The 18,658-nt window shown below is 41.9% G+C and overlaps 1 protein-coding gene across 1 annotated transcript; it reads left to right on the top strand.

The window, feature by feature from the left end:
* Positions 1 to 2,207: 2,207 nt before the first annotated feature.
* LOC306934216 (E3 ubiquitin-protein ligase TRIM21-like) lies at positions 2,208 to 17,509 on the top strand (the record flags this gene model as incomplete). Its single annotated transcript, XM_079516763.1, has 2 exons — positions 2,208 to 3,497; positions 16,499 to 17,509. 2 exons carry the CDS (start codon positions 2,208 to 2,210, stop codon positions 17,507 to 17,509), a joined length of 2,301 nt encoding a protein of 766 aa, XP_079372889.1.
* Between the last annotated feature and the right edge of the window lie 1,149 nt (positions 17,510 to 18,658).

Genomic DNA, 18,658 nt, shown 5'->3' with positions numbered 1-18,658 from the left:
CTTCACCGTGTGAAGTGAGGGGCGCTCTTATCACCATATACAACATCACATTCCTGCAGCCAATCACAATTGGCGTCACTTTTCCCCCTCCACTTTTTATCCAAGTCCAATCCGGCCAATCAGTGATCACTGGTGGCGTCCTCGGTTTTCTGTCCTCGCCTTGTATGCTCAATGCGTACTTTGCTCAGCCAATCAAATCATCGCTATATGGGGTGCTCAGCCAATCAAATCATCGCTATATGGGGTGCTCAGCCAATCAAATCATCGCTATATGGGGTGCTCAGCCAATCAAATCATCGCTATGGGGGGTGCTCAGCCAATCAGATCATCGCTATGGGGGGTGCTCAGCCAATCAAATCATCGCTATGGGATACACTCTGGGCATAGGAGTGGCTATAGTCTCGCTCAAAAATGAATATTTCACTGCATGTGCGATGAATCTAGCAGTGGTTGCCAAACCTTTTCATGTCAAGGACCCCCAAATTGACACTAATTAGCACCGCGGACCCCCATTTGAAAACATATGCCAGGGACCCCCATAAGAGAAGATTTTTACGGCTCTATAGCAGTGATTCTCAACCAGTTTAATTTCAAGGACCCCCATGCAGTTTGACATGCATATTAGTCCACAGACCTCCATTTAATGGCATTTCTATCTCTGGGACCCCCAATTTATATTGTAAGATCAAAGTTCATTTGGAAATGGACCCTATAATGGGTCCATTTGTACACTCTCTGAGTTACAGACCCATGTGGTTCCTAACTATCATTTAGCTGGGGACCCCCTGGAACTCCCTGAAGGACCCCGGACCCCACTTTGGGAACCACTGATCTAGAAAACATGAAAGTTTCACTTCTTGAATAATATTACAGAAGATTAACGTTTACACGATAGGCCTATTCATTTTTGGAGGGCCCCTCTTATAATAACCCATTTTGGGCGGGAACCCCTTTTGGTGTTTTAAACAAAATTATTAATAATTATATTATAATTTAGCTATTGAAAAATAGCAGATCTACAAGCTCGTAGCGCGCCACCGAGTGGCGCGCTACGAGCTTGTAGGTCTGCTATTTTTGAAAAATCGTGAAAATATTTATTTCAGAAAACTGGAGGATTTAGAAGATTTTTTTTTAATTTTGAGGTCAGGCCTAAATGGGATAATTATGTCCAGCTTTGAGGGTTTGTGTGAACACAAACATTGTTTTGCAACGGTTTCCCACGACTACCCACTGAGCATTGTTTTGTCTATAATAGACGTCTAATATTCGTCTAAAGGGCCGGCTAAAAATGCGACAAAACAACGGCCTAAAAATGAACGTTTTTTTTAGACGTCTATTCTTAGATTAGATGTTGATTAGACGTTGTTTAAACGTCTATATATAATAGACCGTCTATATATAGACGTTTAAACAACCGCCGCTAATCAAGAATAGACGTCTAAAAAAACGTTCATTTTTACGTTCACGCACGCACGCGCACACACGCACACACGCACACACACACACACACACACACACACACACACACACACACACACACACACAGGAGGGGATATCGCCCCTCAAAAATACACAATGTCTGATCAGAGAGTATGTGGAGGCCAGGTTTAGAGGCCTGCGGAACTCCATATTAGGGAAGGACTGACGTTGATGACGACGTAAGATTCAGCGAAGCTTGGCTTAAAAGCCGATGACTCGATGTGAGGTCGTTAGTCCTAAGAGAGTGACTGAGAGAAGAGGTCCCTTACAGCCCCAAAGAGTTATTAGTCTAAGAGAGACTAAGAGAAGAGGTTCCGTACAGACCAAAGAGGTATTAGTCTAAGAGAGACTAAGAGAAGAGGTTCCATACAGACCAAAGAGTTATTAGTCTAAGAGAGACTAAGAGAAGAGGTTCCGTACAGACCAAAGAGTTATTAGTCTAAGAGAGACTAAGAGAAGAGGTTCCGTACAGACCAAAGAGGTATTAGTCTAAGAGAGACTAAGAGAAGAGGTTCCGTACAGACCAAAGAGTTATTAGTCTAAGAGAGACTAAGAGAAGAGGTTCCGTACAGACCAAAGAGTTATTAGTCTAAGAGAGACTAAGAGAAGAGGTTCCGTACAGACCAAAAAGATCCTGGATCACACTAACTGGTTGAGTTTTTATTGGACTTCCCGGGTAGAAGCTGCAATATTTCCAGTGATTCACCTTTATTCTCAGCGGTGTAGAAATGGCGTCCGCCAGCGGTCTCCTGTCTGAAGAGCACTTCCTGTGTTCCATCTGTATGGATGTGTTCACTGATCCAATCAGCACTCCATGTGGACACAACTACTGCAACACCTGTATCACACGTTACTGGGACACTAAGGACGTGTACAAGTGTCCACTGTGCAACAGAAACTTCCATACAAGACCAGAATTCTCTGTTAATAAAGTCTTCTCTGAGATGGTTCAACAGTTCAGGAGTCTCAAGCTGAAAGAAGAATATGAAGCAAAGACAGAGGCTGACATCCAGCAGATGATCCAGGGGAGACGAGTGAAGATTCAGGAGGTCAAACGCTCAGTAGAGTTCAGCAGGAAAGATGCAGACACGGTGATAGCAGACAGTGTGCAGGTCTTCACTGCTCTGATCAGCTGTATTGAGAGAAGCCAGGCTGAGCTCATTGGTGTAATCGAAGAGAAGCAGAAAACTACAGAGAAACAGGCTGAAGGCTTCATCAAAGATCTGAAACAGGAAATCACTCAGTTAGAGAAAAGAAGCTCTGAGCTGAAGCAGATCTCACACTCTGAAGACCACCTCCACCTCCTCCAGAACTTCACATCCAACAACACCTGTCCACCCACCAAGGACTGGACAAAGGTCAATGTTCATCAGTCTTCATATGTGGGGACTGTGAGAACAGCTGTGTCTCAGCTGGAGAAGACACTCAGTCAAGAGATGAAGAAGCAGCTGTGTGATGTTGAGCTGAAGAGGGTCCAGAAATATGAGGTGGATGTAACTCTGGACCCTGATACAGCAAACCCCTGGCTCATCCTATCTGAGGATGGAAAACAAGTGCGTCAGGGAAACATCCATAAGAATCTCCCAAATAACACAGAGAGATTCTCTCCATGTGTCTTTGTCTTAGGACAACAAAGCGTCTCCTCAGGAAGGTTTTACTATGAGGTTCAGGTTGGAGGGAAGACTGACTGGACAATAGGAGTGGCCAGAGATTCCATCAACAGGAGGGGACATTTCACACCGAGTCCCAACAATGGTTTCTGGACTATAGGGTTGTGGAATGGAAATGAGTACAAGGCTGCTGCTGACCCTTCTGTCCTCCTCCCTGTAAGAGAGAAGCTCCAGAAAGTGGGAGTTTTTGTGGATTATGAGGAGGGTCTGGTCTCCTTTTATGATGTGGAGACCAGAGTAAATCTCTACTCTTTCACTGGCTGCTCCTTCACTGAGAGACTATATCCATTTTTCAGTCCTGAGCTTAATGATGGTGGTAGAAACTCTGCTCCTCTGATAATCTCTCCTGTCAATCACACTACTAACTAATCCTCTGCAAGGAAGACAAGGATTCAGTACCACAGACGAAAAACAGTCTAAGTCCAAATTTCATTCTGACCCGTCCACGAAAAGGCCTCGTTGTCTATCATTTATACATTATGGATAAATAGTGTGGACTTAGACTGTTTTTCGTCTGTGGCATTCTGGTTTTTCAATAAACTGCCAAAACCATCCAATTGTTAAATGCTCCTTGCAGATGTATTCTATTGACATAAAGCTGTGAAATGTGTTCATTTTTCAGGCCAGTAGTACGGCTGAAAATAACGATCTCACACAGCATTAGAACGAGCAGAAGGTCAAAGAGAGAATGCACAAGAATAGAAATTGAAATGGTAAATTCAATTGTGTCCATTTGTTTTGGACAGTATTTAAGAATGAATGCTATAGAAATGTCTAATTCGGCTCAATACAGTATTGATTTCGTCTACTAAAACCACAATGAAAAAGGTTCATCGACTACCTTTTCTCACCGACGAAAACTAAGTAAAAACTAAGCTGTGGTGACTAAAACTAAGACTAAATATATTGACAATTTCGTCAACAAATAAAAACTAGACTAAAATGTCAGGGAGGGACTAGTGGAGAAGAGATCCAGTAGAACTAAAAGACAAGTCATTTGACAAGTCAAGTCACGCCCTACCAACAGCCGTTAAGAAATGAGAATGCCTAGACTCCTTCAAACCACTCTCAAAGAGCACTTATGGGCAGCTGCAATTGGAAACTGGTCCCTGTACAAAAGTTAAAGTCCCTCCCCTTTATTTATTTTTTACTTCTTTTTTTGTGTACTATTTTTTTAAACTGTATACTGTATGTGATGATTTCCTTTTTGAATAGAAGTGTATATTTGTACGTCTTTAATTGTTCTGATGAATTGAAAATGTTGGACCCTGATGTAAACAAGTCTTAGTGCTATTCCTGCTTTCATCCTCGTAGCAGTTTGAGTATTGAGCTGTACTTTACTTGAAATGTACAATTCTACACACTGAATACAATGTTGAAATGTACCCATTCTACACACTGAATACAATGTTGAAATGTACCCATTCTACACACTGAATACAATGTTGAAATGTACCCATTCTACACACTGAATACAATGTTCAATCAATCAATCAATCAATTAATCAATCTTATGTTTGGTTGTGCTCGGGTGTCACTTTCCGAAAATAGCCGATCTGCACTCTGTGACACATTGTGACTGTGAGCTTGTAGATCTGCTATGTTTTACACTGTGACTGTGAGCTTGTGTGGTATTTTCGGCACACAGCAGAGTAGTTCAACGCCATCACTGCCGGCAAAAGATACATTTTAGTCGACTACATCAACTGTAGATTTAGTCGACTATAATCTTATGATATGTAGTAGACTCAAACAAGATTAACACTAAAATATTTCAGATGACTAAAATATGTCTAAAAGTAGAAGAAATTGTATTCAAAAGACTCAAAACGAAATCAAAATATGCTGTCAGAATCAACCCTGGCTCAATATTCTGTAATAAAACAGGATCATCCTACAATAAGAACACATCGGTGCTGAAGAAGAAAGCATATAGGCTGTATACCTGTATCTCTGCTGTCAGGAAGAAACCTCCAAAATGTTAATTTTCAGGAAATGAAAATTACACATTTTTCAGGAAATTAAGGGGGAAAAAAATCAAAAAAAGCACTACTGCCTCATCAAAGTTGGTGTTGTGATATTGTCAATTACTTGCATGAGAAGGAGAGAGGTGGTGGAGTTAGTTGCTTTAGCAGACAGTTTGAGGGTCCAATGGAGTTAAGAGGTTTTGTCCAGTCTTTTTTTAACTACTTTCCATTGGTTCAATATTTTTTAAACAACACACAGAAGTAAAGGGTGTTCAATAGCACTGATTTATGCCAAAAATCAAAAACCTAAAAAATGTACTGTACTGTACTGTACTGTGCTGTACTGTACTGTACTGTACTGTACTGTACTGTACTGTACTGTACTGTACTGTACATCTTTCACTGTTCCACTACTGAAGGCCCTAGCTGTAGCTGCCACACCAGAAGCATCAAACATAATACTCATTGTTTACAACAGCCGTAGACTCACCAGAAGCATCAAGTGGGTGTGTATTGATAGAAGCTCATACAGATGTCAGTATCTAGCCGCAATTTGCAACACTATATATATATATATATATATATATATATATATTTTTTTTTTAGGAGTGTCCTTTTTTCGTTCCCGATCCGATCCCACAATGTATGTGTTGGCCGATATCGATACTGAATACCGATACCAGTGTCAAGTGATCTCGTGTTGTTTATGGATAGTGTTGTGTTTATAGATATCTATCTATACTGTATATCTCGTGTTGTGTTTATAGATATCTAGCTATATAGCTTCTAGCGCCCCTCAAAAATACACAATGTCTGATCACTGTAATCAGAGAGTATGTGGAGGCCAGGTTTAGAGCCCTGTGGAACTCCATATTAGGTAGGGACTGACGTATGATGAGGTAAGATTCAGCGAAGTTCAGCTTAAAAGACGATGACACGATGTGAGGTCGTTAGTCCTAAGAGGGAGACTAAGAGAAGAGGTTACGTAAAGACCAAAGAGTACCTTTAAAGTCACATCTTACACATTCCTGGATCACACTAACTGGTTGAGTTTGTATTGGACTCCCTGGGTATAAGCTGCAATATTTCCAGTGTTTCACTTTTATTCTCATTGTGAAGAGATGGCGTCCGCCAGCAGTCTGCTATCTGAAGAGCACTTCCTGTGTTCCATCTGTATGGATGTGTTCACTGATCCAGTCGCCACTCCATGTGGACACAGCTACTGCAAGGCCTGTATCACACGTTACTGGGACACTAGTGATGTGTGCAAGTGTCCACTGTGTGCAAAGATCTTTGATAAGAGACCAGACGTATCCGTCAATGTTTTTATTTCTGAGATGGTTCATCATTTCAGGAGTCACAAGTTGAAAGAAGAATATGAAGCAAAGACAGAGGCTGAAATCCAGCAGATGATCCAGGAGAGACAAGTGAAGATTCAGGAGGTCAAACGCTCAGTAGAGTTCAGCAGGAAAGATGCAGATGCAGTGATAGCAGGCAGTGTGCAGGTCTTCACTGCTCTGATCAGCTGTATTCAGAGAAGCCAGGCTGAGCTCATTGGTGTGATTGAACAGAAGCAGAACACAACAGAGAAAAAGGCTGAAGGCTTCATCAAAGATCTGCAACAGGAAATCACTCAGTTAGAGAAGAGAAGCTTTGAGATGAGGCAGCTCTCACACACTGAAGACCACCTCCACCTCCTCCAGAACTTCACATCCAAGAACACCTCTCCACCCACCAAGGACTGGACAAAGGTCAATGTCCATCAGTCTTCATATGTGGGGACTGTGAGGACAGCTGTGTCTCAGCTGGAGAAGACCCTCAGTCAAGAGATGAAGAATAAGCTGTGTGATGTTGAGCTGAAGAGGGTCCAGCAATATGAGGTGGATGTAACTCTGGACCTTGATACAGCACATCCCTGCCTCATCCTGTCTGAGGATGGAAAACAAGTGAGTTGTGGACATGTAAGGAAGAATCTCCCTGAAAACACAAAGAGATTCTCACATTGTGCCAGTGTCTTAGGAGAACAAAGCATTTCCTCAGGAAGGTTTTACTACGAAGTTCAGGTTGGAGGGAAGACTGACTGGGATATAGGAGTGTCCAGAGAGTCCATCAACAGGAAGGGACAAGTCACACCACACACACACAACAACATTGGTTTCTGGACTATAAGTTTGAGGAATGAAAATGTCCTCCTCCCTGTAGAGGTGCTCCAGAAAGTGGGAGTGTTTGTGGATTATGAGGAGGGTCTGGTCTCCTTTTATGATGTGGAGACCAGAGTAAATCTCTACTCTTTCACTGGCTGCAGCTTCACTGAGAGACTATATCCATACTTCAGTCCAGGTTTAGACCTTTATGGTAGAAACTCTGCTCCTCTGATTATCTCACTTGTCAATCACACTACTAACTAATCCTCTGCAAGGAAGACAATAAGGGTTCATTTAATGGTTTTTCAATCAACTGCCAAAATCATCCAATGGTTAAAGCTGCTATAAGCAATTATATGTCAACATTTTAATGACCTTTTAATTTTAATAATAAAAAAATGTAGTCTCCGTGACACATCTAGGGGCCGCAATCTGCATTCAAATATTTTCCTAGGTCGATTTGCCTGTCTGCTTCCTGATTGGTTTTTTCGACCAATGACAAAGCTTCTAGGAACATCTTTGAATGCAGATTGTGGCCCTATAGATGTGTCACAGTCACACAGACTTGCTGGCTGTCTGAATACCAACAAATAAAAAAATAAAAAGGTCATTAAAATGTTGACATATTATTGCTTATAGCAGCTTTAAATGGTCCTTGCAGATGTATTCTATTGACATACAACTGACAGTAGTACAGCATTATGTATACAAACAAAACATTTAACCCTGGAACACAAAACTTACATTTTATCACACCATCACTAAACACAGGTATATTTTACAAAATGTGAAATATTCCATTACAAATATTTCTCATCAAAATATATTGAAGTACAGCAATACATGGCAACTTGAGGTACTGTTAATATTTCATCAAGGCTTAAAAAAAAGAAAAAAAGAAAGAACTGAGCATCATGAAGGTACTGAAAGACCCACCCACCTCAGACATCAGCAACATTACGAAAAATTACAAAAAATATAATTGTCCAGGTTCAATGTTCTAGGGTTAAAATAATTAAATTAAAAAGAGTTTAAAAGGATATATATGAAGGTGGGGAAAATATGATCAACAACAAACATTTAGCATAAAAGGATATAAACCCAAACTTTTTCATGTCAATGACCCCTAAAAATGGACACTAATTTGCCCCGCGGACCCCCATTTGAAAATATATGCCAGGGACCCCTTAAGGGAAGATTTTTACGGCTCTAGCAGTGATTCTCAACCCGTTTAATTTCAAGGATCCCCAGTTTGACATGCATATTAGTCTACAGACCCCCATTTAATGGCATTTCTATCTCTGGGACCCCAATTTATATTGTACAATCAATCTTAATTTAACTGTGAGAGTGTACAAATGGAACCTTACCAAATGGACCCGTTACGGTCCATTCGGTTCCATTTGTATATTATTTATCTGGGGACACCCTGGAACTCCCTCAAGGACCCCTGGGGGTAACCGGACCTCAATTTGGGAACCAATGAGAATTACGATAGAATTGAAGTTTGGTGTGAGCCCTTAGGGCAGTATTTTGCGTGTCTTAAGTACCAGGTCTTATGACTTAACTTAAGTGGAGGTGTGGTCAATGCTGTTTGGCCACTCAGAATAGCCAAATGGCATTGATCACGCCTCCAGGTCTTAAGTTAAGTAATAAGACCTGGTACTTAAGGCACGCAAAATACTGCCCTTAGTGTTTAAAGTGTTTGAAATCAAGGTGGGGGTAAAGAAAAAGTACATTGCACATCGTACATGTTTATTAATTACACTGCTTATGTGTTCAGATTAATTGGTTATTTATCGCCAAATCATTTAAATAAATTGCATTTTTATATCACTTTTCCAAGTGCTCAAAGCGCTTAACATTGGTTCATTCATTCATACATTGGGAGGTGAAGCGACGAACAGTCGACACCAGCTTCCTTACTTCCCACATTCACACACCAATGGTGGCGAGCTCACACCGACCGACTCATTGGCCATATTCAGACCGCAGCCATCTTGCCAGCAAGGTGATACCTAGGTGATACTTCCCAATAGACAGATAACACATTCATCCAAACAGAAAAGTCCTCTCTAATTATATTAAACAACGTCAAAATCACCAACATTGCAGCTGTAGGGAAAGTTTGATCCTCTTTCAATCTGTAAAGTTTTTGTTTAATAAAAATCCACCGTATACATGTTATGAGCTACTTCCTGTCAAGAAATTCCTTGCAGATGATTATTTTCTAAGTATCAGAGTATGGAAGCGCTCGTTATCAGTAAAGCAACCTCCTGCATTATGTGCAAATTCAAAACAGGTGGTACACATGGGCCGTTGAGTGATATTCAACGAGCGCTTCGAAACTCCAGCACTTTTTTTTCCTTGCAAATTGCATGCAAGGAATTTCTTGGCAGGAAGTAGCTCATAAAATATCTACGGTGGATTTTTATTAAACAAAAACTTGAACAGATTGAAAGAGGATAATAATTCAAGCTTTCCCTACAGCTGCAATGTTGGTGATTTTGACATTGTTTAATACAATTAGATAGGACTTTTCTGTTTGGATGAATGGGCTGTCTATGGGAAGTATCACCTAGGTACCGTAGCACCTTGCTGGCAAGATGGTTGCGGTCTGAATATGGCCCATTGGAGGCAATGTAGTCCCCTTTTTGAAACCAGTCCCTTGACTCGAAGTGCAATCGGGAGGTTCCCCCGTCAGGAAGTGCCCCGCCAGCTGAATCAAGTTCAGCTCGCCCTCCTTGTGCAGAAACAGGAAACAGACACCATTCGTTGCCATGGTTACCATCATGCCATTGTGCTGCCTGTTATTTTGTTTGTACAGTTATATTGCATTGCATCGTGTATATGTTTGTGTGACATGTGAATTTCATTGGGCCTAATATCGACATTTAAAAGGCATTACAGAGTGACTGTCATTAAGGACATTTCATATACACTGACACCACGCTAGACAGGAACGCCCAAAGACGTCACATCCGGGGTAAGAATTTACCCTGGAATTTTCTATGGCTGCCAATGCAACTTGGTCCAGTACTTAATCACATACGGACAAACATCTATGCCGATGCTATCTAACTTGCGGAGGTAGCGTGCCTTGTCCACGGGCAACAGATCTTTCAACGTATGGCATTGCAAATACGTTTGATAATCGCTACTCTGCTCAATATTGTTTTGAAAATGCCGCAAATTGCATTGCAGTGAACGAGCGAAAATCACAGCTTCCCCCGTTTGTGGGCGGAGTCACAGTTTGAGGAGCTGTTTACGCGCCGTGGTGTCAGTGTATACATCCATGGTGTTTATAAATCATTGTGTTAAAAGGTGTTTTGTTTGTGTGGTTTCATTTATAGTTTTTCACGGTGGGGTAAATAGAGCCCTTGTGAACATCAGTTGGAGCGTTGTCTATTCTGCATCAGATGAAGATTGTTTAGGAGCAGTTTATTTATAATTTATTTGTGGTGGTACCTACATTTGTAGGTCACGGTTTCCATGCGGACACAGAGCAGGGCTGCACAAGGCAATCGAGTTTAGATTGGCATAGACTCGCCCTTGAGGGCTTTATAAGCCACTCAAGGCTGCTTGGTTTCAGACGACACTTGGCCCTTTCTGAAACCAGTCCCTTGACTTGAAGTGCTCTCGGGAGGTTCCCTCGTCAGGAAGTGCCCCTCCAGCTGAATCAAGTTCCCTTGATTAGGGTGCTGGGTATAAAAAACAGTTTGGAAATACACTCGCCCTCCTTGTGCAGAAACAGGAAACAGACACCATTCGTTGCCATGGTTACCATCATGCAATTGTGTTACCTGTTATTTTGTTTGTACAGTTATATTGCATTGCATCGTATGTTTGTGTGACATGTGGATTTCATTAATATGGACATTTAAAAGGAAATACAGCGTGACATCATAAAAAGGACATCATATGGTGTTTATAAATAATTGTGTTAAAAGTTGTTTTGTTTGTGTGGTTTCATTCAGTTTTTCACGTGGGGTAATAAAGAGCCCTTGTGAACATGAGCGTTGTCTATTCTGCATCAGATGAAGATTGTTTAGGAGCAGTTTATTTATAATTTATTTGTGGTGGTACATACATTTGTAGGTCGCGGTTTCCATGCGGACAGAGAGCAGGGCTGCACAAGGCAATCGAGTCTAGATCGGCATAGACTCGCTCTTGAGGGCTTTATAAGCCACTTCCACTAAAGGCTGCTTGGATTCGGACAACACTTAATATGGCGCAGCCTTGTGTGAACGCGCATATCGAGGGCAAGTGTGTAGGGCGAGTGGCGAGGAGCTGGTTTCAGAAAGGGGGTTAATATGGCGCAGCCTGCAAGTGTGTGGGGCAGCGGTGGCCTAAGGGTTAGAGGAGCGCCCTTGTTGCCGAAAGGTTGCCGGTTCGATTCCCCGGACGGGCAGGAAAAATCTGGGTGGGGAAGTGATTGTCATCACTCACCCAACACCGCTGAAGTGCCCTTGAGCAAGGCACTGAATCCTCAACTGCTCCCCCTGGAGCTGCTTAGTGGCCAACAGTATAGTGCAGCTCCCAGGTTTTAATGTGTGTGTGTGTGTGTGTGTGTGTCTGTGTGTTTCTATGTGCAGGGCGTTGCTGAAAATGAGCACCTGTGCTCAGCTACTTCCCTGGGTAAATAAAGAATTAAAAAAAAAGAAAGCCAAATGAGTTGCTTAGTGCTTCAGTGTCTTGCCCAAGGACACTTCGACATGTGGACCGGAGGAGCTGGGATTCGACCCATGGATCATTGGACGACCTGCTCTACCTCCTGAGCCACAGCCGTCCTTAACCATCTGACTGATTCCACCTAGTGAGAGCGAGGCAGCTGTCATAGAACTAGCAAGAATGCACAATAATAGAAATTGAAACGGTAAATTTGTTTTGGACAGTATTTAGGAATGAATGCTATAGAAATGTCTAAGTTGGCTCAATACAGTGTCGATTTCCTCGACTTGACTAAAACCACAACGAGAAATGTTCGTCAACTACCATTTTTCACTGATGAAAAACTAAATAAAAACTAAGCAATGATGAGTAAAACTAAGACTAAATATAATGACAATTTCGTCAAATTAAAACTAGACAGAAATGTCAAGGAGGGACTAGTGGAGAAGAGATCCAGTAGAACTAAATGTCAGGGAGGGACTAGTGGAGAAGAGATCCAGTAGAACTAAACAACAAGTTATTTTATGTTTGGTTGTGCTCGGGTGTCACTCTCTGAAAATAGCCAATCTGCAAGCTGTGACACACTGACTTTGAGCTTGTAGATCTGCTATTTTCACACTGTGACTGTGAGCTTGTATTTTGTATTTCCGGCACACAGCAGAGTACAAATCAGGCGCCTCAACGCCATCACTGCTGGCAAAAAATACATTTTAGTCGACTAAATCAACTGTAGATTTAGTCGACTAAAATCGTGTTGTAGCGACCCCCCAGGAATACAGAGAGTGAAAATATTCAATATCTGTGAAAAAATATCTGATTTATTTTTATATTGTTTCGATAGCAATTAGAGTTCTCATCGGGCCTGAAAATTAAGGCCCGGCCCTACCCTACCCTAACTGGGTCGGCCCGAGGCTCGGCTCAACCCTAAAGATTACCATAATGTTAGGCCTGAAAACCCGAAAAGGCCTGAAAAAAAAAAGGGAAAAACAAAAATGCCACTATATGGCCGCGGCGCTTTGCGCCGTGGTTCAAATGTTATTGAGGCGAGTGTGAACGGACTAATCGCCGAAATAAAGGATTTATGTAACTCACGTTAATTGGCTGATAATGTTCCATTTCCAACATTCTAATGGTTTCCAGCAATTTCCAGGGGTGAATCAAGTAGCAGCGCCAGCGATCCTCTGTGACGCAGTTAATATGTCCAATACTGTCCCTGTTAACAAAGTGCAACTTTTTCATCATTCACCGTTGGCTACCGTTGTGCAACAGTGACAGTCCCAAACAGAGCTATACAATATTATGACAACTGTCAACTTGGCTATAATCTACTAGGCTACTGTATGCCTGCCTATATAGTTTACATTAATCATTGCCTCTCAAACCCACATACCAGGGGACCCCCTGGAACTCCCTGAAGGACCCCTAGGGGTCCCCGGACCCCACTTTGGGAACCACTGATCTAGAAAACATGAAAGTTTCACTTCTTGAATAATATTACAGAAGATTAACGTTTACACGATAGGCCTATTCATTCTTGGAGGGCCCCTCTTATAATAACCCATTTTGGGTGGGAACCCCTTTTGGTGTTTTAAACATTATACATTATATTATAATTTAGCTATTGAAAAATAGCAGATCTACAAGCTCGTAGCGCGCCACCGAGTGGCGCGCTACGAGCTTGTAGGTCTGCTATTTTTGAAAAATCGTGAAAATATTTATTTCAGAAAACTGGAGGATTTAGAAGATTTTTTTAAATTTTGAGGTCAGGCCTAAATGGGATAATTATGTCCAGCTTTGAGGGTTTGTGTGAACACAAACATTGTTTTGCAACGGTTTCCCACGTCTACCCATTGAGCAAATTGTTTTGTCTAATAGACGTCTAATATTCGTCTAAAGGTCCGTCTAAAAATGCAATAAACAACGGCGGTTGTTTAAACGTCTATATATAATACAACCGCTAATCAAGGATAGACGTCTAAAATAAAGTTCATTTTAGCCGTTTTTTAATCGTATTTTTAGACACGTGTCTAATAGTCGTCTATTGCTCAGTGGGTACGTTTGAGTGTTTGTGCACTCAAACACTCAAACACTCAAAGGCCCTTTCCCAATTCCCCCCTTCACCATGGCCCTTAGCCCTTCCCCTTGCTGATGCGCGTTCACGTGAGGAGGAAGGGTTTTCTCAATTCTCTTTGGAGCGAGGGTTAGGGGCAAGGGCGAGGGTTAGGATCCCCTTCAAACGAAGGGACTTCGCAACCAGACTTAAAACGGAGTGACTTCACAGAGGGCGGAAGGCGGACGAGGTAAGACGCCTTTTTTCGTCCTTTATTATGGAAGAATATGATAATAACCAATATTATTTGAATGTGTTAACAATCTGCATCGCCAAAAATATCGCAATCTCTAGCAAAGGGTAACGTGACCTCACTTGAACTAACGATATGCTACGGCGTTGCATTCATACGGCGTTGCATTCATACAACGTTACGGTAACGTTACCCATTAATTTCGCATCGGCGCTTTATTTTTTATTTACCGCCGGTGCCCCGGTGGAACAACTCGGATGCAAACTACTAGCTTAACTAGCAGGCATCAGTCCGACCCCCAGACCACGATATGTCAACATTCTGCAGTTTTGGAGCTCTTAAAAGCCGTGAAATAGCCTACTGTACCTACATAACGCTGCCGCTGCATAACGTTGGCTACTCGCTGCAGTGATAGCTGGTATGGTTTTATCATGTCCAATGTTATGATAATCCCCACAAGTTGCAAAAGTTACATAACTAATTAGCAATGGTGTTGTTTTTCCCCCCCCAGGCAAACCAGCTATGGAACAGACTGCAAGCTGCTGTACAGCCTGTACATTGGATGGAGATGAATCACGATTGTCCTAAATGTTGTTGCATTTGAAACATTATCATTCATATTATTATTAGCATACCACGACTTCCATGATAGAAAATTACTCTGTTCTTAATGATATTAAAAACAATGAACACAGTGACCACAGCCCCTTCTTTCTATACTGTAAATTGTTTTTCCTTTTTCTAACCCTGTAGGCTATATGATATATAACTGTACCCATTCTATACAAACTGTTAATACAATAATCAATGAATCAGGTACGACTGTTGAGCAGTGTGTCAGAATGAGCTATATCTAGCTGAATTACATTCTGGTGGGCTACCAAGATGAGACAAAATTACAATATATTTATTTCATCATAACCACAGCCATAAATATTTACGTTCCATCTCTTCTCCCAAAATAGCCGATCTACAGCTTATAGCAGTGGTTTCCAAAGTGGGTTATGGGGATGACAAAAGTGGGGACGCAAATTGTGATTGGCTGAGATGATGTATGATGATACATCATCATCATATGATTGTGTGCCCCTCACTTCACACAAGTGTGATTTATTTTAGAAGGACATTATATATGTCACGTGATACGTCGCCCATCATCTCATTCACCCTCAGCTCAATTTGAATTTGCGTCCTGCACCTTCGTCTTCAATGTCTGTGTTCACGTGATGTGTGTGGTTACACAAACACTCAGAGATGGCCATTCATTTGCAATGGCATTCAATGTTTGTGTTAGGACAACGTTTGTGTTTACACACGCACGCACGCACGCACGCACGCACTCACACACACACACACACAGGAGGAGATATCGCCCCTCAAAAATACACAATGTCTGATCAGAGAGTATGTGGAGGCCAGGTTTAGAGGCCTGCGGAACTCCATATTAGGGAAGGGTTGACGTTGATGACGACGTAAGATTCAGCGAAGCTTGGCTTAAAAGCCGATGACTCGATGTGAGGTCGTTAGTCCTAAGAGAGTGACTGAGAGAAGAGGTCCCTTACAGCCCCAAAGAGTTATTAGTCTAAGAGAGACTAAGAGAAGAGAATTCTGTACAGACCAAAGAGTTATTAGTCTAAGAGAGACTAAGAGAAGAGAATTCTGTACAGACCAAAGAGTTATTAGTCTAAGAGAGACTAAGAGAAGAGAATTCTGTACAGACCAAAGAGTTATTAGTCTAAGAGAGACTAAGAGAAGAGAATTCTGTACAGACCAAAGAGTTATTAGTCTAAGAGAGACTAAGAGAAGAGAATTCTGTACAGACCAAAGAGTTATTAGTCTAAGAGAGACTAAGAGAAGAGGTTCCGTACAGACCAAAAAGATCCTGGATCACACTAACTGGTTGAGTTTTTATTGGACTTCCCGGGTAGAAGCTGCAATATTTCCAGTGATTCACCTTTATTCTCAGCGGTGTAGAAATGGCGTCCGCCAGCGCTCTCCTGTCTGAAGAGCACTTCCTGTGTTCCATCTGTATGGATGTGTTCACTGATCCAATCAGCACTCCATGTGGACACAACTACTGCAACACCTGTATCACACGTTACTGGGACACTAAGGACGTGTGCAAGTGTCCACTGTGCAACAGAAACTTCCATACAAGACCAGAATTCTCTGTTAATAAAGTCTTCTCTGAGATGGTTCAACAGTTCAGGAGTCTCAAGCTGAAAGAAGAATATGAAGGAAAGACAGAGGCTGACATCCAGCAGATGATCCAGGGGAGACGAGTGAAGATTCAGGAGGTCAAACGCTCAGTAGAGCTCAGCAGGAAAGATGCAGACACGGTGATAGCAGACAGTGTGCAGGTATTCACTGCTCTGATCAGCTGTATTGAGAGAAGCCAGGCTGAGCTCATTGGTGTAATCGAAGAGAAGCAGAAAACTACAGAGAAACAGGCTGAAGGCTTCATCAAAGATCTGAAACAGGAAATCACTCAGTTGGAGAAGAGAAGCTCTGAGCTGAGGCAGCTCTCACACACTGAAGACCACCTCCACCTCCTCCAGAACTTCACATCCATCAACACCTCTCCACCCACCAAGGACTGGACAAAGGTTCATCAGTCTTCATATGTGGGGACCGTGAGGACAGCTGTGTCTCAGCTGGAGAAGACACTCAGTCAAGAGATGAAGAAGCAGCTGTGTGATGTTGAGCTGAAGAGGGTCCAGAAATATGAGGTGGATGTAACTCTGGACCCTGATACAGCAAACCCCTGCCTCATCCTGTCTGAGGATGGAAAACAAGTGAGTTGTGGACATGTAAGGAAGAATCTCCCTGAAAACACAGACAGATTCTCATATTGTGTCTGTGTCTTAGGACAACAAAGCTTTTCCTCAGGAAGGTTTTACTACGAAGTTCAGGTTGGAGGTAAGACTGCCTGGAATCTAGGAGTGGCCCGAGAGTCCATCAACAGGAAGGGACAAATCACACTGAGTCCCAACAATGGTTACTGGACTATATCGTTGCGTAAAGGAAATAAGTACACTGCTAATGCTGGCCTCCTCCTCCCTGTAAGAGAGGAGCTCCAGAAAGTGGGAGTGTTTGTGGATTATGAGGAGGGGCTGGTCTCCTTTTATGACGTGGAGACCAGAGTAAATCTCTACTCTTGCACTGGCTGCACCTTCACTGAGAGACTCTATCCATTCTTGTGTCCTTGGCCTAATGATGGTGGTAGAAACTCTGCTCCTCTGATAATCTCTCCTGTCAATCACACTACTAACTAATACTCTGCAAGGAAGACAAGGGTTCATTTAATGGTTTTTCAATCAACTGCCAAAATCATCCAATGGTTAAATTGTCCTTGCAGATGTATTCTATTGACATAAAACTGACAGTAGTACAGCATTACGTATACAAACAAAACATTTAACCCTAGAACACAAAACATACATTTTAACACACAATCACTAAACACAGGTATATTTTACAAAATGTGAAATATTCCATTAAAAAGTACAGCAACTTGAGGTACTGTTAATATTTCATTGAGGCTTAAAAAACGAAGCATGAGGTCAGTCCGCTGCCCCCCCCCCCCCCCCCCCCCCCCCAGGTTGGCAGAGGAAGACTAGCGCCCAGGATTATATTTGTTAATTGACACTGGGTGAACAAATGGGTTACAAAATTGTGGGATAAAAAATAGCTTAAAAAACAAAACAAAACTGAGCATCATGAAGGTACTGAAAGACCTACCCACCTCAGACATCAGCAACACTACGAAAAATTACAAAAAATATAATTGTCCGGTTGAAAATCACCCTTGTTCAATGTTCCAGGGTTAAAATAATTAAATTAAAAATAATTTAAAAGGATATATATGAAGGTGGGAATAATATGATCAACAACAAACATTTAGCATAAAAGGATATATAAACCAGTGGTTCCCAAACTTTTTCATGTCAAGGACATTAGTCTATAATATAGGCTAATGGGGGCTAATATTGTGGCCCTATTCACCCGCATTATATATTATATAATGCGGGTGAATAGGGCAACATTTTTAACTGAGGGATATTTCCACGAAACATCACAGGTTGATCAATGATATGAATACCATATTTATTTGTATTGGAAGTTTCCATGATATCCAATATGGCCACCACAATACTAGCACCCAGAAAATAGGTTTGTCTCTAAATTCTGAACCAGATGAGCTAGAAATACAAACTCATGGTTTCTAACACGGAGGCAGAGGTACCTGTGACATGATCTTTTCCATTTGCCAGCTGCAAGAAAAGTGCAGAGAGCAGAAGGGTCTCTATATGGTGTTTGTCGACCTCACCAAGGCCTTTCACACAGTCAATCGTGAGGGCCTATGGCAGATTCCTGGCAAGTTTGGCTGTCCAGGGACATTGATCTCTCTCATCGTGTCCTTT

This window comes from Electrona antarctica (genome assembly GCF_951216825.1).
Source record: "Electrona antarctica genome assembly, chromosome: 2".
NCBI classification, from domain to species: domain Eukaryota; kingdom Metazoa; phylum Chordata; class Actinopteri; order Myctophiformes; family Myctophidae; genus Electrona; species Electrona antarctica.
Note: the sequence above shows the minus strand (reverse complement) of the source record. Positions and strands in the feature narration are given on the sequence as shown.